General features: G+C 34.6%; 1 protein-coding gene across 1 annotated transcript in view; it reads right to left on the reverse strand.

Moving 5' to 3' along the window:
• The window catches only part of LOC103596021 (dihydropyrimidine dehydrogenase [NADP(+)]-like), a gene marked incomplete at its 3' end in the record, with an annotated part of 153,057 nt that overhangs the window by 128,002 nt on the left and 935 nt on the right, over positions 1-24,120 (reverse strand). Inside the window, exons 2-4 of the mRNA XM_008579576.1 lie at positions 21,318-21,425; positions 19,429-19,598; positions 5,231-5,441 (exon numbers count right to left, since the gene is read on the reverse strand). Coding sequence (XP_008577798.1) covers positions 5,231-5,441; positions 19,429-19,598; positions 21,318-21,425 — 489 coding nt within the window. The remainder of the gene's footprint in view (positions 1-5,230; positions 5,442-19,428; positions 19,599-21,317; positions 21,426-24,120) is intronic.

Here is a 24,120-nt window from a genome sequence, read left to right on the forward strand (position 1 = left end):
GATGCTTACTATGTGCTAGGACTGTATTTAAATGCTTTACATATATTATTAATTCATTTATTCTCAAAACAACTCTAGGAGGTAGATACTATAATCACCCACCTTAAACGGTGAGGACCGTGAAGTACAAGGAAACTAAGTAACTTGGTAAGTTGATAAAGTTAGAAAGAAAAGAGCCAGGTTTCCAGCCAGGCAGCACAGCTCCAGAGCTCTGCTATAAGCTGAGGCTCCAGACAGACTCCAATTAGTGTAATATTTATTAAATTATAACAAATGTAACAACTTATGCCAAAGCAAAGAAAAAACCAATAGCAACAGAATAGCAGAATTATTCTTCCAACTTTTACATTTCAAGAAAAATAAACCAAATCGTAGGAAATAATATAACAACTATCTGTAATAAAACTAATATCCTGACATAAATCAAGTGAAATCAGATGCACAAATATATTTGTGCAACTATTATGGGCACATTAACATGTCAGTTGCTATTGGAACTATAATTTACTTATAAAGGTACAATCCTTGCCCTCTTGGGGTTTACAGTCTAATTTGAAGATAAATTATAATAGGTTCTGGAAGATCAGAGGACATAAATCTTTTCAAAGTGGACATTTCAAAAGAATAAGAGGATGACTGTGGTACAGTATATGGAAGAGGCACAGAGGTCACGGCATGGGCGACAGTGCATTCCTTCAGCTCTCGGAAAGCATATTCAAAGAACCATAAAATTATGTCCTCTAGCTCTCCTAGGAATACGAAGCTCTCCTAGGCCAACCTTACTGCCTTAAAAAGCGAAGCTGTGAGGTTGGTGAAAATGGTAAAGGAGTTTCCTCGTCAATTCAAAACTAACAGAAAAGACATTCACACATCATAACTGTCATTTTGGTTCCAAAAGAAAAGAGAGGATAAATTATAAAAAAAGCAAGAAACAAAAAGAGATAAAATTCAGTTTGATAAACATTGACATTAGTGTTTAGTAGGAGACTTCCTATATTGGGAAATACATATTTTAAAATTAATCAATGGAAATTTCCAAAGAATGGGGAATATTTGTGGAATATAAATGCCAGCTAGAGGTAGTTTGCCCTTAATTTTTTGATAGAATTTAAAATCAATCTAGAGCAATAAAATCCCAATTTAAGGTGATTTTGAATCTTACATAGTTAAGAGGAAATAGAGGAAAATTTTTAAAAGGTGGAACCACTTTGAATTTTTCACAGAAAAGATATTAAATAAGGCTAAGGATATCTCAATTGAATTAGAAATTGAACACCACTGCCTTTAGAATTTGGGACAGTAGTTCATGAAGGATTCAATCAAATTGTGTCCATAACCACACATAAATTCCATGCACAGGGATGTGGAATATGCAGTCATTTGTTTCAATTTCCCATTCCCTGCTAAAATCCAAAGAAAGAGAGAAATAAAATAGAATTAGCTAAAATAATAGTGATTACTTATAATTGTTATTAGCTTTAGGAGCAATAAACTAATTAGCAACTATAATCCAAGAATATTATCCAAATTTATTTTATAAATGTGATATACTTATCTTTTCTGTAGGCTGTTGAGGCACTTATCATTTGTATGACAGGAAATGGTTATTACATATGTACTAGGTGCAAAATACTAAATAAAGTTATTTTATATTCTCCATTTTATATTTTTATTTTTATTTTTTTTTCCGTACTAGGTGCAAAATACTAAATAAAGTTATTTTATATTCTCCATTTTATATTTTTATTTTTTATTTTTTTCCTTTATTATTATTTTTTTTTGTCTTTTTTCGTGACCGGCAACAGATCGCAACCCTCAGTGTCGCGCCCGTACCGGACTGGGACCGGCAACAGGATCGCAACCCTCGGCGCTACTCCCGCCCCTCGCTCAGCCAGTGAGTGGCCGGTCTGCATGCGGGATCCAAACCCTCGGCGGGAGCGCCGCCGTGCTTCCCAAGCGCGCCACCGGGCCGGCCCCATATTCTCCATTTTAAAATGCACAAATTAAGACAATTCCAAGAGTCATACAATATATGAAGAAAAAAACTGATATTAAGAATTTAATTTCCTTTAAATTTCCCAACTTAGGTTGTCTTTTCAAAAATATATTGTTGATATGATTGAGACTATAAAAGTATTTTCATTAAAAATATTATTGTTACTAGAGACTGCTGAGAGTATAAATTATCACCGTACTTTATATGTACTCTGTCAAGTTTATTTTATTCCTTGAATTCTTTAGCATATATTATGTAATTCATTCACCAAAGATTTTCCAAGTTATCACTATAGAATCCACCCTGTGTTAGATACTGGGGGGGAATAACTCAATAGAGAACAGCAGAAAATAAAGCTAGATACATACTGTAAATACAGCCATTCACTGAAGTTCCCAGGTGTTAAGGAATGGGAGTTTTATCCTATAGTATAGGGTAATATTGGCAAATTTAATAAAAACAAAAACTGGAATTAGAAATTTGAATCTGGGATAACATTTTGAACTTTGGCCAGGGGGAGAACTAAGGTACCATGTACAATAACAGCAAAACTGACAACACATCTGCTTTCAGGAAATCCGATAAAGTGAACTGTCCTCACTTTGCGAGTATCTTTCTTAATGTATTCTTCATTTTTTACCACAATTAGTTGTTTATAGGTCTGCCTCCACCCCAAGTCGGTGAGGTTTTAAAGTACAAGGAACGACTCATTCATCTTTGTACTCTACAGAACACAATTTGGCAGGTGTATACTCAGTAAATGTTTGTCACATGCATGAGCATGAATATGGGATGAAAGGAAGTCTTCTGAGACATGAAGAGTGGGGAACTAGATTTGAGTCATTTTACACAGAAGTGAAACAGTGCCTACTACCTGGCACACAGAAGAAGTTCATTAATATTTTTGAGAAATGAATGCATGTATCAGTAAATGAATGAATGAATAGACAATCAGTTCACTGAATGAATAAACATTAGGAAGAGAAAATGGGCAAAGTCTGAACTTTGGAAAGTACAATAAAGTAATAAGCTAGAGGTAGAAAAGCAGTTGGTGATAGTCTTGGAAAAGGAATAGTTACAAGGAAAAGCAAGGAAATAGAGGGTAATAAACAATAATAACGTGTTACAGTTTTGTTTCCAAAGCACTTTCATATTATTTCATTTTAATTCTGACAACAGTGCACCACCGGGCCGGCCCAGGATGGGACAAGATTTAAGGCAGAAGAGGGATAACATGAAAATCTTCTCACCCAAATGTCCAAATTGCTTCCAGTTAACTGGTTTTCACCATACTTTAAATAGATGTTTGCGTAAGAAAGTTTTATGAGTTTGAAATTATTATTTTAAGATTTTAAATGCCACTTGGGTTAGATCCTATTGATCAATTTCTAACAAATATTGTGTCATCCAACCCATTTCTTTAACATTTTCTATCCCCAAAACTTTGAAAACATTTTGCCGGTACTGGAGGAATAAATGCTTTCTAACATCCCAGCTCTTCCAGTTTCCCTCTCACTTGAAAAGTAATTTCTGATTAATGTAAACATGGAGGGGCCCTGGTAAAGCAAGTAATTCTAATTAAGGATAATCTCTCCAGGCAGTTTATTTCAAATCAGGAGGAGCAAAATAAAGCATAGTAAAAAACCACTTTTTCCTTGGCTTCTCTAAATGTATGAGGAATAACACAGGTGAAGTACAGGAAGAAACACACACAGTTAAATTCTGGAATGACTTTGTCCAACAAACTTAAATAAATCTAATTTTCTTCCACTTCATATTTTAAATATTAAATCAAATCTTTTACTATTCGCACACATACATACAAATGCGCGCGCGCACACACACACACACACACACACACAAACACACACACATGCAGAAGCTTACCAAAATTGCATCTGAGACTGCAAAAGCTGTTTTCTATGATCTTCTGAGTCAAATCTACTTAGATTTGTTTAGAAAAAGAACCATTTTTCTTAATATTAGAATTTCCAGTTGTGGAACATAAATTTAGATAGGTAAGCTAAATTATTTTTTGATAGGCGAATCATCAACAGAATTGCTAGTTAAACATGATTGAACATTTTATTCAATTTTTGGTGACATGCAGAGTACTAGGAACAGTATGATTTTTTTAGACAACAGAAATTCAATTTGCACACTGTTCTTTTTTTTTTCCTTCCTGAACCCAGTAATGAATAAACAAACCATCCTGTGACTGTGTCTACATATCACATAAACATCTAGATGAAAAGTGACAAATTCAGGCCATCATCCAGCTATTTGAAAACATTTTTCTTGATGACATTAAACATCTGGATGTTTCCAAATACCAAGATGTTTGATGTCCTGCAGATAAAATATCCTGATGACTGGTTGGATTTTTTTACTTATCTGTGGCATAAAAATGTAGATTTGCATGCACATATCGTTTCCTATTTCAGACACAAAACGTAATTTTCACATGACTACAGTAGAAATCATAGACAGGAATCACCAGGTTTAGATTTGCTGCTGTTGTTGTTGTTCTCAATGAATCTTCACCTAGAGAAATATCTTTTATTTTCTCTCAGTAAGTAAAAGAGATCATTGTCATTTCAATTCAGTGTGAATTACAAGGTACAGAATTTACAAAATGAAGGGATTGAGGTACTTAAGCTTTTATGTACAATGGCCCACAAAAACACTGTGTGTAGTAATCTTAATTGATCGAAGCATTTCCTTCTCCCTTAACATGTCCATTTATGTCAACCAGGTGAAATAACAGGAGTTCAAAATTTCTAATTTGATCGTTTTGATTTTTTATAGTGATGGTTTGGCATGCAGATGGTAATAGACATGAATTCTACTTTTGTCTATTCATTAGACCCTAATTTGTGTGATTCAGTGAAGACTGGCTGTTCCACCTTCTCTGCTACATTTTCTTACTCTAGTGTAATTGGGGGGGAAAAAAAGCCATTCTTATACAGGATACAAAGCAAACATTATCATATAGTAGAATATATATTTCAGTTATCAGCTTAAAGGAAAGATTAATGTTCTTTTCAATCCTCACCACTCTTAAAATAATTCTGTATAAGCATCAAATACCATTTCTAAGCCTCTTTAATCATTGCTTGCACTTTGTACTAGAAAAGGGAAATGAAATGTTAAAGTGAAAAACAATTCCCTGATAGCTGGAAACTATTATGGCACTAAAATAATAGACCACTGCATAGCTCCCGAGCACTCTACCTTTAGGGTCACTGAGAACTGAACCAAAGGCACTGATGACTACATCAGCTTTCAGGTGGACGATCTGGTCTTCATCCTCATTCCATTTTCCAGTTTCATCTTGCTCTGTCCGAACAAACTGCATAGCCACAATTCTCCCACCTTTTACTAAAACCTTCCGTGGGGATAGAAAAGGCAAAAATTCACACTTCTCTTCCTTAGCAAGCTCCATCTAAAACAATACAGAACACAGAAAAAAACATGGCAGTGTTTCTTATTTCATACCATATTTGATTTTTAATTCTATTATACATGCTAAAGCTTATGATGTTTAAATCAACATGAAGCTTTTTCTTTCCCATAGCTGAATTCCAGTTATCAGCCAATTACATTTCATAAATTACCAACTCAGGGGAGTCAAGAATTGGAGTCATGATGAGGAAGTTTATGGATCATAACATCATCAGGTATTTCTCAAATTTTAAGATTTACATGCTCTACACAGCTGGTATTGCATGAGGTTTCTGACTATAGTAGCCTTATCTCCTCATGCTTTTATATCTGTAGATTAAGCTTTCTTTTTTAATCATGCCACATATGAAAATAAATACTTCTGTTTATTACCAGGCTGCATATATCTAAGCTGGAAAAAAGTCAATAAAGTGGGTGAGCCAATCTGTGCAAGTACATGATTAGAATGGTAGGTAGGAGAAAAGACAAGAGAAACTCTCTAGAACTAAGAAATAAAAAAACATTTATTCTTCCTTTTATAAAAACACAAGATGCAAATATTATAAATGAAAATTTTAAGAAGGGAAGCATGCTGCTCCTGACAAATTCCCAGTTCTTCCCCATCTCTTACATAATTCATTCTGTGATAACATCCAGATACCTTGGTTTTTGTTTTCAAATCCATAATAGGATGCCCATCAATGCACAATGTTAATATTTACTCATTTGCTTATTTTTCCACTCATTGTTTTTGGGGAAATCCAGACCTTTGTATATGTAATCTGACCTAGTATGTTGAACTAGTTTTTTTCTTTTTGGAAAAATGTAAAAATGTCATACTGAAGCAGTTAGGGATGTCCAGTTTCATTCTTTCCATTCCCCATGGAGGCCATGCATATTCTCAGTAGGATCCCTGAGTGAGGCTGAGAAGGTTATGTGTGTGAAGTTTCAAACCAAGAGTTACCTGGGCTACATCAGTATAGAAAAACTGAAACATAAAGTAATATGGTTAATGTTGTAATCAAACCATAGACCCATCTCTCTGCAATCTATCCAATAACTAGTGGCTCCTATTTTGACATACATCAGAATCACCTGGGGGTTTGTTAAAACAGATTGCATGGACCAACCCCCAGAATTCCTAATTCTAACTTCTAATTTTGTAGATTTGGTTGGGGTCTGAGGATCTGCACGTCTAACAAATTCCCTGGTGGTACTATGCTGCTGGTCTAGTGGTGACACCTCATTAATGACTGTCATATCAGACTATAGCTGGCTGGCTTAGAACTTAGTCTATACTATGCATTCTCAATGACAGTAATGATGCCCCTAGGGAGCAAAAATTAATTCTTGGAGGAAGAAAAATTTCTTAGACATCATAATGGTTTGTGGCCCTCCCAAAGAGATACGGTGCATAAACATATATACAGAGTATCTGTGGTAGTAAAGGGGCGGGGTAATTAAAAAAAAAATCTAAGAAAACTCCCAAGGGGGACAGGAATAAAATAAACAGCTGGAAAACTGGTCTATATACTATTTATTAGCATGAAGCTACTCATTCATCTTATTTAGGATATTTTTTGAATATTGTCCTTAAAGGATAAAAATTGCACCACATAAGTAATCATTGACACAGTATTTCCCTTTATAATTTTTGTAAAATTAGTAGATTAGCAATATAAAAAAATAAATATGTAGGATATTGTGGGTGGTAAGTATATTAAACAGTAGATATAAAACTGTTTACTGTTTAGAGAGAGAAATTAGAGTTGAGTGGAATTGAATCAGGTTTGAAAGCCTCTTCTACTCCTTAATTGGGATAGTTTCCTTATAGATAAAATGGAAATAACACCACCTAATTAGCTGGTACGAGGTACTTTTAAAACATGAGTAGATAAGGAAACTGTGGTATATCTACACAATGGAATACTACTCTGCTATAAAAAAGAATGAAATTCTACCATTCACAACAACATGGATGGACTTAGAGAAAATTATATTAAGTGAAACAAGTCAGGCACAGAAAGAGAAATACCACATGTTCTCACTTATTTGTGGGAGCTAAAAATAAATAAATATTCAAACCAAAAAATGGTGTGGGGGGAAGAAGACACAACAATCACAACAATTCCTTGAACTTGTTAGGACAAGTGAACAGATATGATGTAGACAAGGGGAGGGGAGAGAAGGAGGAGGAAAGAGGAACGGGTAAAGGGACATGAAAATCAACTACAACGTATATTGAGAAGTTAAAATTAAAAAATAAAAAAAAAAGTTCAGAGATGTAAAGTGCCTAAAGCAGAACTTAGCATATAGAAGGTATAAATAAATGCAACTTATTCATAGTTGCTATTCCCTAAATTCACTTTGTTCTCCGAATCAGTCATCAGCTATTCAATATCACTTACCAATGGGATTATGACTTCAAGAGAAAAGTGGCCCAACAATGAAGATTTTTAAAAGGCAGGCTAAAGACAAAACTTAGACTCCTCTTTGATTTTCTACAAACTAAAAATCTATGATTTCTGGAAGGCAAACTATTCTTTGAATAATTCAAATTATAAAACAAATATGGTTTCTGTATGTAAGATATGTTTTCTGTATCATTTTGTCACATTTGTGTAATGCAGTACCTTATAACTCGTTACTATATAACAGTTTATTGTGTTTCAAAAATGTCAAGTGATGCTAAATTTTAATGATAATGCCACACTTTATTGAATAACAATGTCAAATGTTTATGGTTTGAATAAATCAATACACAATGAGTATTTATAATAGTACTATTTTCTGTGGAGGGCAGAAATAAAATACTGAACTATGCTGTACATATCGGGAGCATGTCTCACAGATTGCTTTAGGGTCTGTTTTGTCCCATTTGACCTTCCTTGTCTATTAATGTGTAGATAGTGTCTATATTGTACATAGGTCATCTCTTATGCTTTTTGGCAAATTTGACATTAAATTTGGAAACAAAGCTAGACACTGCTAACAAATCAAACACTTTTAAGAATTTGAAATAAAAATTAATCATGATTTACTGCTTGAACATATTTTCATGGTATTCTCACCATGGTTTTGATTTTTGAGGACCTAAAAGCCATGTACAGTTAAGAACATAAAGAAACTCATTTTAATATATACTCAGCTCACATCATAATTTTCTATATGCACTAGGATCAAAAATGTATATTCATATATTTCATATTCCTGCCAACTGTCTGTCAGTGAACAGAAGTCAGAGGGTATGAACACTGGCCCCAACAGAGATTATTCTGAATTTCTGCTTTTGAAACTTTAGAGATGTAAATTACTCTCTATCACATGTAGGATTAGAATATTGGGCAGCAGATGTAAATCATGCCACTTCCTGCCATTATGCTATTAAATAGGTAGATTTTCTATTTTACATAAGTGAGAAGAAAGTGTTCATAGGAAACATAGGAGGATTTCATTTGAATATATATATATTTATTTGGAAAGTATTAATAGGAATAGAGAAACTGAGATCATGACCAGTATTATCTTGGGAAATATGGAAATAGGACAATAAGAATACAGAGTAAAGAAAGCTATACGTCAAGTGAAATATCCTTTGAATTATTTGTGGGCAACAGGAGTTTACTTCTGTTATGGACCAGACTCAACAGAGAAGCGGTTGGCACTCAGAGGGTTGGAAAGTCAGGTATTTTATTACACTGGCAGGCCTAGATGAGCTAGCACTTCAAGACCTGAGCCCCAGGTTTAGGTCTTATGGGGTTTATATAGGTGGAGTCTTCTGGGGTCTCTAAGTTTTGCTTTCTCAGCATTCATGTGGCTAGTGCAGTAATTAGTTTCATCTTCCCAGCATTCATGTGGCTAGTGCAGTAGCTATTGGGATAAGCAAGCATAGTTACAGAAACGAGAAGAATGCGAGCAGTTAATTAACAGTAAGGCTGATGCCATAAGCAGGTACTGTTTTAAAGGCAAAACAGGCTACTGAAAGAATTAATTTTGAATTTTCCCAACACTTCCACTATTTAATAAATCTAAGAAGACAAATAATAATAATGATGATAAATATTTATAACAGGTATTCTGTTAAGTGCTTTACATGTAATTCACTTTAATCTTCACAGAGAAGATATGTTATGACACCTGTATATTAGTTAATACAAAACAGCATTTAGCTTCAAACCAACTTTGTCTCCCTGTCATGGCACAGAAGGCGAACACTACACTTGATATCATTATGATTTTATAGATTTAGCTCTCAACCTCAGGAACTCTGCTGCTTGTCAGTCTCACAAAAAATCTTGTGTGAAGAAGCATTGTTTCCTACAGAAGAGAAACTGAGGCTCAGAGAAATCAGAGATATGTTAAGAGATGACAAAGTTTAGCTAAAATCTTGATCTGGCTGAATTCTTTGTAAAGATTATCCTCTAATATTAAGACACTTAACAATTTATCACTTTTAACACAAAGACGTCAAAAAATGTTATTAGGAACTCAAACTGTTTGGTAGTCTTCTCTGGCCAGTGATAATCCTGAAAAATATTATCTCATTTTATCACCATCAAATTATTGTACGTATTACGAACATTGATGGCCATATAGTAAGAGCCCCATTCATGTATAAATTCAACTATATATTTATTGTATATTTGAAAAAAAAAATGTGCCAGACACGAAGCCCTATCTGTGTCTATCAAAATGACTGGTACACAGTACACCTTGAAAAAAGTTTTCTTTACCAAAATGAATGACAAATTATTATGAAAGCCTAGAAGGCATTCAAATTAACAAATGGACAACTAAATCATAGCATATTGAGTGAATGGCTGTTAAACACCCATCCCAATGCAGTAACACAAGGCATGCAGATGGCGTGATACCAAACTGGATCATCCTATGCTGCAAGATTGTGAAGTTAAAAAGCAAATGGTGTTCGTTGGTTGTCAGATATACTGCCATCAGAGCAACTCTGTGAGTTTGGCTTATGAATGCTTTTGTTCATGGAATATACACATACACATACACATACACACACCTATATATTTATTTGTTTGATGGAGACTGTTCTTATGAGGGACAACAGGTACATCAAGCAAACATGCAAACCTCTCTTGTCCTTATCTCCACCAATAAATACTCAAGTGAATAAAGTATAAGAAGCTATAAGATTCCATTTTTTAGGTTCAATAAGTCAGACTGGCACTTTCTTTTCACACAGAATGAGGAAAGTAAAAAAAAATAATTCATCTTAGCTTTGATTTTCACCTCCATACTCAGGAAAGATATGTGATTGATGCTGAGTGAAATAAAAATAGCGTGCTATCACATGCAATAATGATCATCATTTTAATGATTAACTTTATGTAATGTGATGATTTGGTCTGATTAATATTATAGGCATCATACTGTAGAAATTATGAAACAACTTAATTTACCATAATTAAAAGCATGATGTCAACTCATTTTTAGATTGCACATAGGCAAAGTAAGCATAGGTTATAAACTATAATGAGCAGAACTCAAAACCAGCATACATTAAATTCTAGAATAACTTCTAATATGCTGAAGTTTGAGAAGCAATATGAAGAAACAATATTCTTTGTAAAGATTATCCTCTAATATTAAGACACTTAACAATTTATCACTTTTAACACAAAGACGTCAAAAAATGTTATTAGGAACTCAAACTGTTTGGTAGTCTTCTCTGGCCAGTGATAATCCTGAAAAATATTATCTCATTTTATCACCATCAAATTATTGTACGTATTACGAACATTGATGGCCATATAGTAAGAGCCCCATTCATGTATAAATTCAACTATATATTTATTAAATACTTATGTGCAAGCAATGGTGCTTGGTGCTATAGTTAATAAAATAATCCCTACTATAAAAAAGCAGAAAACCAGCCATTATATTCACTGTAATAATGTATGATATCTGATCACCCTCAATATCTGATCAGGTTCCTCATCCTCCACTACTCTCCAAGTGATATCTGACCACCCTGGCCTGCCATCAGCAAGAATTGTTGGGTGGATTTAGCCAACGGAATTAAACTTTACCACAGATGTTTTTTTTTTTTTTTAAGTAACTTTTTACCCATCGACCCCCATCCTATTCCTTGGCTATTAATTCATACTTGGTCATGCTGTATTCAGGGTTGCATTCTCACCTGGGGGGATATAAAGGGTAATCACATATCAAGAGTGAAGGGTTCTTGCTAAAACTGAATTTTACAAGGAGGTGCACAGGCAGGCCTGGGAGAAGGTTCAGGAGCATGACGAAAGTCTGACTAAGGAAAGAATCTTTGCAATGTGCAAACACAGTATACTCTAATGGTACATAAAAGGGCATTTTACACAGCAATAGTGCAGGTCAAGAAAGGGCAGCATGAAAAAAGATATTATATAAGCTAATCTTGAAGGATAAGTAGAAATTAGTAATTAGTTACTAGCAAGTTCTGATATGGAACCCATTCCATCCCTTTGGAGAGAAAACGTGTGTGTGTGTGTGTGTGTGTGTGTGTGTGTGTCTGTGGGGTGTAGAGGGTGTAGAGGATAAAGGAGTTAATTTCAAGAAGAAAAGCAACTTAGTTGAATCTCCTTGTAAACATGCTATGGTATTTGTAAGTGGAAGAGTCCTTAATGGAATGCTTTTGGCAGGATATACCTGTTAGTTTAGGATTGCTACGGTAAACAAATCTGGAACTATAAATTTATGGGGCATAGATCTCTGTAAAGAATGATGTAAGCTACGTAACTAACAGTATAAACTGGAGATGATTAATAATTGAAACAGCTTTCGTTTGTGTAAGTTACGGAGCTACTTACATTACTTAAAGACCACATGTTAACCTGGGTTAGAGCAAATCCAGATGCAGCAAGATGGAACCTGGAGAACTATGTTGGTGGTCCTGCACTTCTTGTTTACCTGATGCATTGTGTTTACTTGTATACTTGAAATTATTAATAAAGCTTGGTGCAGAGTGATGTGTAAGTCATGTGAAGTTAATTTCACAATCCAATCTTCTAATTATCTTAGTTACCAAGGAGATGGAGGGAGGACAAAGGAAGATGCAGCAAATTCTGCCCATCCACACTTGATCTCGTATTCCTTAATTTTCTAAACAATTGTTTAATATTTTGTAATTTTTGGTTTATACAGATTCATAGTGAGTGGTGGAATACAGAACAATTTTGATATGGCTATTAATTTTTTTGGACTAACCAAGCTAATTTTGCAATTACTTTTTTTTTTCAGCTAATATTATTTTTTTACATTCTATGATGTTGCATAGCAGTTGGGAGGGAGGGGGAAAGTGGAAAAGGGAAGGATATAGGATGGAAGGAGGAAGAAGGAGGAGGGGTGGGATTAAGGTCTGTGGCACCCCCCACATTCCCACAGTGGAGACTGGGGGGGCTTCCAGCAGTGGCTTGGTCTTTGCCAGGCTGGGTGCAGATGTCAGGGGGGGTGTGGCAAAAGCCCTCGTCTCCTACCTCCCCAGTTCGGGAACCCGGGGCATTTTTTTCTGCAGTGGCTTGTGGTTGTCGCTGGGCTGGTTGCTCTTGTTGGGGATGTATGACCAAGGCCCTCAGCCCCCAACTGCCAATTATTCTCTTAACTGAGCAAAAAAGTGTGTTGAAACTACAAGTTTAGGTTCCTTTTTTTTAGTACCTGCTATGGTGTTAAAGGCTTCATTCACGGTCTGTTTTCACCTTAAACGTTTTAAAATTGAAGAATCTTGAACATAAAGAAACATTTCTCCAAATGAGAGTTATACTACACATTGGATAATACAGTTGTCCCTTAACTGAGTCCTTACTAATTGCATTGTGTCTCTATTGAGCTGCAAAACTGAGAAATGCAATGTAAGGGGTAATTTAGAGGCTTAAAATACCTTTGCATAGCTCTCACAAAATACATCTCTTCTAATAAATAAAGAGTATTTTTAAACACTATTCATTATGATTGATGACATTTTCTTAAACCTGACTAGCTTTCACCGTAGATTTTGCTGGAGTCAAGCATTCCTGGTTGCTGTTGGAGTATCTCACAAAATTATGTTCTAAATAATACGGTGCCTTTGCAGTATCATCTTCAATCTTGAAATGTGTCTTACACAAATTCTGTACAAATCAGGATCCTCTGTCATCTTCTGCAACCTGCTACTCTCTCTAATTCTATTAGCTTTTGATTTTTTATATATTGCTTGGTTACATTCCCTTTTTTAAAAATATTCTCAGCTGTGTTTCAAGAGACTGAAGACTAGGGATAATTACCTTTATTTAATATATTTTAATTTTAGGTTGATATGTAATGTGATAAAATGATAGTTTTCAACAGTTAAATTAAAAATAAAATGATTGTTTAAAAGCTATCAGCAGTAATTTCAAGGTATATGTATGTATATATGTATAAATTATATTTTTGAATATTTTATATTCATTTAAAGTCTTTCTACAAGGTTTTCAATGACCTTAAAATATTGTTTTATTCAACATGCCTCACTGACCTGCTGCCTTGAACCAAGGACTATTCTATTCTATTCTATTCTTTGACTATTCTATTCATTCAAAGAGAAGATGACATATGGAACATACTTGAGGAATTAAATTGCCCTTTTAAAAGAAAAAAATCACTTTAAAAATAATGACAATTCTTTGTTTTTATGTAAATTCCTGTGTGTTTTCACTTATTTTTTGTCACTTAAATGATAAATACATTGACTAATTTGTGCATTTAATAGCTTATAGAAATTACTTTTTAATATTTTTATTTTACAGGAGAAGAAGACATTGAAATGCTGAGGTGGATATCATAAAAGGGAGAAGGGCTGCTGTTTCAGTCCGTTTTGTGTTGCTATAGCAGAATACCTGAGACTGGGTAATTTATAAAGAAGAGAGGTTTATTTGGCTTACGATTCTGGAACAGCTGCATCTGGCGTGGGCCTCAGATGACTTCTACTCATGGTGGAAAGTGGCAGGGAGCCAGCAGGTACAAGCAGATCACATGGCGAGAGAGGAAGCAAGAGAGAGGAGGTGCCAGGGACTTATAAACAACAAGCCCTCACAGGAACTAATAGAGTGAGAACTCACTCATTACTCCCCCGTCCCCCAGGGAGAGCATTAATCCATTCATGAGGGATCCACCCCCATGATTCAATCAGTTTCCAACACTGCCACGTTGGAGGTCAAATTTCCACATGAGTTTTGGAGGGGACAACACATACAAACTCCATCAGCTGCTAATGTTCACATAAAAGATAATAGAGTAATAGCAATTTATCCTTTTTTAATAAGGCCTGACAGTGCCATACCCATTAAAAATGTTCACTCTTAATGAATCTGTGTGTATGTATATATAGGTGTGTGTGTGTGTGTGTGTATATATATATACCCATACATAAAGATATGCATATATTTAGTTAAATATAGAATATATATGAAAAGATTGATAAACTGTTTTAACTGCTCTACAGACATCCCTATTCAAAATAATGCAAGAACTATCCGTAACTATTCTAAAAATAGTTAAGTTTTTAAGATATATAATCTTCAATGGGCACAAGGTTTTGTTGCTCCTAGCTTATCTGCAGTATCTTTTTTTCCACTCACCATCTGAACTATCATATGTAGTACAGAATTCTGAGAACTTCACCTGTCAGCTTCTTTGATATCCATGTCTTGAATATAGAGAATTTTGCCACACCAATTGACTGCGGAAACATTAGTTTCAACTTATTTCAAGTGTACTATTTATGGATATCGCTAAAATTTCGAGTCATTCTGTAAAAAATTAGAGCCTTCTTGTCCATATTCCACATCATTCACATTTCTTTCTCTGAATGCTAAAAATATATAATCCAGTAATTGGAAAAAACCTTAAGAAGCATATAATTACAATACCAATTATACAGATGGGCACACTCAGACTAGAATATATAACCTTGAACCAAGTCCTCCAACTTTTAGTTCATTTCTTTTTGACTATTCCATTCTACCTTTTCATACTACACTGAATTTTCACACCTTTCAAAAAGGTAAACATATAGAGAACCTTGGATCCTGCTATTTCCCTGTCATCATAAAGTAATAAAGGTTTACTCAATATCTTAGTACCAGGTAAGTCCCTAACTATCATTAATTAACTTTGTGTGCCTAGGGGCAATTTTGTGAGATTCTTTCTTTCTTTGTTTTCCACTGCATTCAGATACACCATCATGCTAACATGTCTCTGATTACTTTCCATGAAGAACAACAACTCAGATGATGTGCAGGAGCCAAATGTTGACCAGCTGCTGTAAGCAGCACCCTTATTAAATAGGATGAAATTTGTCACCTTATACAGGTTATTTCTAATAATAGTCCCAAGTTCATATTTCTTGTAATTAAATAAAAAACTAGGAAGCATCAGTTACTTGTTGAAAAATGCATGTTTAGCCAGCAAGAGATAAATGATAAAACTATCTGTGGATGTAGCTTTAACATGATCATTTGATATTAAAAGTGTCTGAGAGGAGGCCTACATATCGTGCCACATGAATGGTCTATTACAAGGTACGCTGGGTGGCTCCAGAAAGATTCTATTAAACGGAACATTTTTTTCACATGAAGATGCATGACTTCTGAATTGTAGTAACAGATGAAGAAAATTTTGACTAACAGATCAGGCAACCTGGCATTTTATTTTTATTATTAAAATAGTAAAGTAGCATTAATTATCAAAACAGGTGACAGCGAAATATGTGGAAACAGGCATATCACAGCTAAATCAGTTACCATTTTGACAAACAATAATGCAAAGCTGAGGGGCACTAGGGAATATCACAGAAACCTCATAAAAATATAGCAGAATTAAAGGTCTATCATGTTTTGCTGCTATGAGAAAATTGAACATATGAACAATAGATTCTTAAAATGTTCTTTCTGTTTGTAATTGTACTATTAAAAATAATTTTGCAACGTACTCTTCTCAGCAATAATTAATAAGAACCACAAAGTCCTTTCCTAACCTTATCCTTTAAATTTATCAATTCAAGCGGGTGTGTAGAATCCTGACCTTCATGCCTCCTTTTAGGGATTCCCAACCGCCTAAAGCATTCTTTCAGTTCTATCTGATCTGTCAACAGCTTTTAATACCAGCATTTTGGGGGATTCTGTTATCCTGTGAAATTTAATCTCACCTATTTAAGCTTGCAGAAAGTACTGGAGGGAATTATTAACAGATTTTCCCTCATCTTCTTAGAGGATAGCGCTGAGTGATGGACTGGTTTCCCTAAGGACCCATGGCTGAGAAGCACTAGTTTGTCAGTAGCATCCTATTTAGCATGTGTGTGAGGCCACAAGGGAGCCTGAAAGACATTTGGAATCAGAATTACATCAATATTCTGATGATGCCTCCGTATCTTCATTTCATCAAACCTATATCCTTTAGCATTAATGCTTTCTTAACTAAGAGGGAAAATGCCTCCAAACAGCACACTGCTTATGGCTCCAATTAGACAGCTGGAAACTATGCTGATGATACATTAGAGCAGTGGACCAGCAGGCTCACCATCACCAGGGAAGTTGTTAAAAATGCAAATTCTCAGGCCCACCCCAGACCTACTGAATTAGAAACTCTGGGGATAGGGTCCAGCAATGTGTGTTTAACAAGCCCTCCAGGTGATTTTAATACACACTAAAGTTTGAAAACCTTTGCATTAGAGAAATGGAATGTGTTTGTCACTGCAGAATCTATGGAGTGGTGCCTCCTAGTTTTGTAGATGGAAATACCTCTGCATCCAGTCATATCATTCTTGGTTACTAACCATACACATGGTAATATACATGCTCTCAAACAAGTCCATGTTAAATGTATCTGGCCTCTGAAATAATTCATATTTGTCACTAGAGATAAAAAAAAAACCTTTATATTGTTCTGTACTTCCTTCTCTCAAAGAATGACAATTAGATTGTAGCTTTAGGTGTATACATGCTGACATTCCTAATGCTGAGACATTTTTACTAACAAACCATGTTATTCTCAAATTCTACCCAAGAATCTAAGACCAGTAAACAATGCACATTTTTGAGAACAACTCTAAATGCCCTGAGCCTCAATGTTGATTGACTTTAAAGAAACCAAGTGTGGTTGAAGTATGTGTGTATTGGGGTAGAAAGCATAGGGGAAATAAGAGAAATACAAACGAATTGGGCATGATATTAAATTCTTCACACTGGTTAAAAATGTGTCCTAGAACATAATCTCTCTGAATCCATATCTTGAAGTAGATACATGATATTAAACCTCTACTTTCTGACTTTCCCATTTCTTGAGTGTTAGCACTGCAACATCATGAGCCCTCTTTTGATGTGTACAAAACCAAATAATGGACATAACATATTAACACTGAAACCTCTACACATGCTGGAAGTCCCCAATCCTAAAATGTATAAGCACTGGGCACTGATCCAAGCTTGAAATCTTTGCACACTCTGATAATGTATTACCTATTACTCTTTCTCTCATATTGAGGAATTTTCCCTAAAATTACTAGATGAAACTTCGAAGGCCTATATAACATTTATCTAACTTGGAAGCTATTTGTCCCTTTAATGCTAGAAGCCCTAGGTGATGATTCCCTCCAGAAAACATTAATTCCAGAATTATTTGCGGAACACTTTGTGGCATCCATTATGCTAGGGGGATGCCATTCAGGGTTATCTTCCCTTCCAACCCTCAAAGATCAGCCTTTTGTAACAACAACTTCTATGTCATTGGAATCTGAACAATAAGATTTAAAATATTTAGTTCAAAACATATTTTTCCAGTACTTATTATCTTCCAGGTCCTCTGCTATGCACTGGGATATCAAGATGAATAAAATCAGCTCCTGTCCTCTTGTAACTTTGGCAAGTTGCTTAACTTCACCGTGGCTGTTTTCTTTTTGTTTGTAAAATGACGTGATTGCACTAATTGAAGCCTAAGACTGCACTGCAGGAAAAACTCCTGTGATTATCAGACCACCTTGGATTTTGGAAAAGTCTAAAAGGGTAGATTGAGTGTAGAAAAGCCCAGAGAATAAAGGTGACATTTGAAACCCAGCCGTGAACCGTTGGTGACTGTGATATTTTAGTGAGATTAATTTGTAACATGGCTAATCTGCATGTAACAAATTCCCTATTGACCACCGTTATAAGTGTTGCTTAGTAAACAGCTTCCAAACATGTTCAGGCATTCTAAAGCAAATAAAATTCATAATAATGATCTGAATAAAATGAGTAATTTATCTTTCTATAAGTACATTTGGTTCTTGTTCTCATAATTAATATTTTATAGGAAACTATCTTTCCCTGACAGCATTAAAATTTGAGAAGTCCATGGTACATATAACCAGCTAATGCCCAACCCAAGACTAGTCACCAGTCACCTGTAAAAGTTAATGATTTTAAAGCTGTCATTTTTAGTAAACTAACTAATTATTAATTCTGAAGAGTGCTTACAGTACAGATTTTTTTTAAAAAAATATTTGCAATTTCTTCTTTCTATTTGCTTTATAGCAGAAGGAACTAACTGTAAGTTTGATAAGATATACATCTTTGAATGCAGCTTGTAAACATTGCTTATGGAAAAATTTCTAATGTCTCTAATTACCACATTCTAATATCTGCACATTTTTTGAAGAGTACCTATTGTTCAGGATATGGAAGACATGACACTTCCACTGTTACTATTTAAATAGAATACATTTCAAAAATATTAACACTGACAAAAAGAAGCACTTGTGTATTGACAAAGGTAAATTTCTCATTTTATCCAAATCAGTATCTTTTACTTGGAATGTCTGAATTAGAAAAAAACAATTAGGTGTTGCCTAGAAGTTTTTAAATTTGCACTTGAAAATTTCACGAACATTCTAATGACTTAAACTAGAGAACTGCACATTAACAGTTTTATCTTCTAAAATCTGTTGGATTACAACTCCCTGTTTTGTGATGGTTCCATTTTACCTCCTCGGGGACAGCTCTTATATTAACAAAGCCTTTTCTGAAGACGATGAACACACGGCGGGCTCCGCAACGTAGGGCAGACGTTGCACAGTCAAAGGCAGTGTCTCCAGCTCCAAGTACAATCACGGCTCCCCGTATCGATGGCAATGGAGAGTGACAGGCGCACATTCCTGAATGATGAAAGGAAAACCCTATTTTCAAGTAGAGAAACCATTTCTGCATGACAGCTCAAAAGATACTTGTACTCAAAGCAGTGTAAAATTGCATCTTGCAGTCTTCGAGGATGGAGTGTCACTATCAAATTATTCTGCTTCATTGAAAGACAGTTTTATTCCCATTTAAAAAATATGCCCATATATGTAATTTCATAGTCAGTACCTTTAGCCTCTTTTTTCCTTCTAGTAGGATTGCTACAACACATTTTGAAGAGTTTAGGTCATAGCAAACTGGAATCAATCCATTAAAACTCCGTCAAAGTCATGATATGTATTTTTAACTTAGTGTCATTAAATTTCTATTTGTTAGAAGAAAAAGGTGATCCTTATAATCTGGATTAATAATTTTCAGCATTTCATTAAAATGATTTATATATTATCTTATACAATTACTAACATATATCTCTGCTACACATTACATTTAGTACACTGAAAATGAACATGCCAAATAAGTGCCCTTTATATAACCGAAGAATTTCTGAGAACAATTTTTTTGAAATAGTTCAAATAAAACTTTCTTCCTTTTGCTGCTTTTCTCTTGTTTTGTTTGTAAAACTGGGCAATAAAGGAAACATGACATTCTAAGTGCCCATTCTCAAGGGCATTTGTATGAAAATTTGGTATTCATATGAAGATCTTTGAAAAATATAAAATGCAGGTGTTCTCTGTGTTAGACAGCACTGTATTATCAGATTAAATAAAACTGTTGATAAAATGAAATACTATACTTTTTGAAATGGCACTACTAATAGAATAGGCCTATAATCTCAATAAGTGTAATCATTTTGCTTGGAAGACTTTGTATTTGGAATCACACAATTGGCACTCTGTAATTCTCAAATATACGCAAGGAGCACCATGACCTTCCTCAGAAAGGGTTGCAGACACACAAGCGACCAGTTCTCTTTGGATGAGGAAGGCAGAGATGGGACACATCCTTAGGTCTAAATTTCTGCTGAATGATTTAATATTCAGTTTCTAACCTTTTTAAATTTGGGGGAAAAAATGTAAGTTCTTACCTTTTCCACATGAATTAGATGTATGAACAGCTATAGCAGACTTCTTCTAAAATATAGGCTTAAATGCTTTAGATTACTTGGCTTTAGAGAAAATATTACAGCTTCTTTACATCTAAGACCATGAGTGTAGTTGAGCCAAGGCCTGGTATACACTTAGTTTCAGGTTGTTCTTCTTGGGATACATGAAGTGATAGGGTGTCTATCAATAATATCTTTTACTTTCACTTCATAATATTACTGTTTAAGAAGAGATCTTGAATCTTTCTGCCTGTGTGGTCACAAATCACGTAAGATATGTGATGATTCATCCTATTTTAAAATAGTTCCCAAACTGAAGCTCCTGCCATTTCTTTTAAAAGCAGCTTCCAATGTTTAAGTGCTCTCTTACTTTGACGCAGTTTTTTATGATGTAGTTTCGAACTAACTGTATGTAATACAGTGAAAAATCCTTATGATGATGCTTTATTGGAAGAATGAACAAATAGATAATTCCGGCTAGTTTACTTCAAGTTTTTGTTTTTTTAACTTTACATTGGTATTATTCAAGGATCAATTTGTGATCTGAACAATGTCCTACTGAGTTTGAACTTAGTATAAATTTATAATACATAAAACAACACAGACAATATTAAAAATAGAAGACAATATGTTATACCTGCTTTACTGCCTTTGGCGACAAGTGGCAAAAAGTCTTTGGATGTGTAAAACCCCTGGTCCTGCGTCAGGCCTTCGAAGATGTGGTCTTTATTGGGTTCTGGCAAACCTAATTAATGAAGTTTATAAGATGTCATTAGCAGGAGGAGGGACTTTTCCTAATTGATATTAAAACAATGAAAGCTATGATCTTATTTATATGATCTATATAAATAAGCAAATCCACATAAAAATATACATATCACAATATAACAGACCTCAGAGCATACATTTAATACATAAGTCAGCATACATCATAAATCACACATTCATGTACACATACACATACACAGAAACATACTGTGATATCCACATGTACACACACATATACATAACATTAAGGGGAAAACGGGTTATGTTCTTTCTTCATTTCATAAATAAAAATAAGTTTCAGGTGTATTAAAGTGCTAAATATTAAAAATATTGGGGCCGGCCCGGTGGCGCACTGGATAAGTGCGCCGCTTGGGAAGCGCGGCGGCGCTCCCGCCCGAGGGTTCGGATCCCACATACAGACCGGTTCCCGCTCACTGGCTGAGCGAGGCGCGGGAGCAACACCGAGGGTTGCAATCCCGTTGCCGGTCCCGGTCCCCCCCCCCCGCAACACTGAGGGTTGCGATCCGTTGCCGGACATGTAAAAAGACAAAAGACAAAAAAAAAAATCCATAACAAAAACTAAAAGAAAATGTAGGTAGTATTTATCTAATTCCTGGACATGGTAGATCATTCTAAGGAAAAAAAAAAAAAAGGGAAAGAAAACCTCAAAGGAAAAATATATATTTTAACCACAAAAATCAACCACTTCTACATTTCAAAAATATTATAAACAAATTAAAATACAAATTATTAACCAGAAAATATTTTAACAAATAGTAAAATGTCTTTACTATACAAAGAAGTTTTTCAACACCAGTAAGAAAAATATTAGCTTTCCAACAGAAACATAAACAAAGGATAATGAAAATTGGGAGAGGAAAAAATATAAATAGTTATCAGCACTAAAAATATTAACTCCATCTGTAAAAAGCTACTGATTAAAATAATGAGATATGATTTCTCTGTTAAAAAGTAAAAGATTTAAGAAAAGTAAACCACGCGCAGCACGGGTAGGATGAAACGTATCATAGTGTTTTGGTAGAAATACATCGGTGATTAATTTTTAGAAAAGACTTTTGAATGTTCTAAGAAAACACTAAGATATGCAAATAAAGATATAATGTACAAAAATGATCAATGAAAAAAAAAAAAAAGCATGGGAGAATACCCGAATGCCAACTGAATAAATAAATGAATTTTACTTTAAAAAATAAAAAGACAACAGAACAAAATGCATCCATTAAAATGAATATTTGAAATATATAGTACTCATAATCAAAACACAGTGCTAAATGAACTAACAGAATACAAAACTCTGTACCAAATTTTGTAAAAATTAATGTATAAACTATGTCTTAACAGTGATCATATCTCGTGGTGGGATTATAGATATTTTATTTTTTATTTCTTTTTATTTTTTATTTATTATTTCCTTATTTTCCAAATTTTCTACAACATGCATGAATCAACTATATAATTAGGAAATAATTACCAAAATTTTGTAAAGAAAAAAAAATACCAGACTAAATTTTTTTTCAAAGTATAAACAAAGCACATCATACAGCAGTCAACCCATCCTAGGAAAGTGGAGAAATAATTCATCTCTATTCCATAAACACAGGTGAAATATGCAGTTTAATTTAATTTACTTCCCAAACTCATTCTACCAATGGTCCATTCAACAGAGGTAGTAGTTTATTTTATAATTAAATAAAGGGTAATGGGTGGTTGCTGGTGGACACAGAGTAATAAGCATGGCCCCAAAATGACTTTTGCCATGTGAGGTAAGGTAGATGCCACATGTGATCTGAAAGCTAAAGGTTCTTGTAGGTTGTATAACCAGCAGTAAACCACTGCTGTCTCTTCAAATTAAACCGAACATTTTCATCCTTGTTCAGCACTCTCTCCATCCCATCCCCCAAAAGATTTGCTCACAGATTATTTCAAGACCTTTTCTTTTTAAAATTATTTTAATTACCAAGGAAGGTTGGGCACGCCACTTGACTTGCCCTTGCCTTGGCTTCTCTGTAAATGAAATGGGGATAAGACTGTTCTTTCATTTTCTGACACAGAAGAATATTCCTGAGGTATACTGGTAACATGACAATGATTATACAAATGTGCGGTTGCTTGTGTGATTCTTTTAGAAAACCTGGGTAGTGGATGGGGGAGAAGGGAGCTATAAAAATAGGCAAATATGTACTTGAAGACTTCCTGATGACAATTTTTCCTGAAAGCTATTAAAAGATGACTGTAGTTTAGGCTACACTCGATTAGTCAAACCAACATATACATATGCTACATATCAAGATTTAAATAAGGACCTAAGTCTCCTCTCTCATCTTATGGCACTGTAGAGATAGCATATGTTCTATACCACTTCATTTTCATGTTTAAAAAAACACAAAGAAGAAAAACAACCTGAAGTGCTATGCAATTTCAAGGTGATGTGATAAGCAAAAACCCTTACGGTGGATAAAAAATGAGACACAGAGAATGGAAGTGATGGATAAAAGTTCCACAGACACTGGCAATAAGGTCTAAAATCCTTCCTTTACCAACTCCTAATCTGAGCTTTTACACTACTTACTACGGTTAAGGCAGAGAGGGAACTTCATGTCTGTAGCTATTTTCTATAACCACCGTTAAAATAACTGTTATCTGAAGAAGCG

Source organism: Galeopterus variegatus, unplaced genomic scaffold (genome assembly GCF_000696425.1).
Source record: "Galeopterus variegatus unplaced genomic scaffold, G_variegatus-3.0.2 Scaffold1914, whole genome shotgun sequence".
Lineage (NCBI taxonomy): Eukaryota > Metazoa > Chordata > Mammalia > Dermoptera > Cynocephalidae > Galeopterus > Galeopterus variegatus.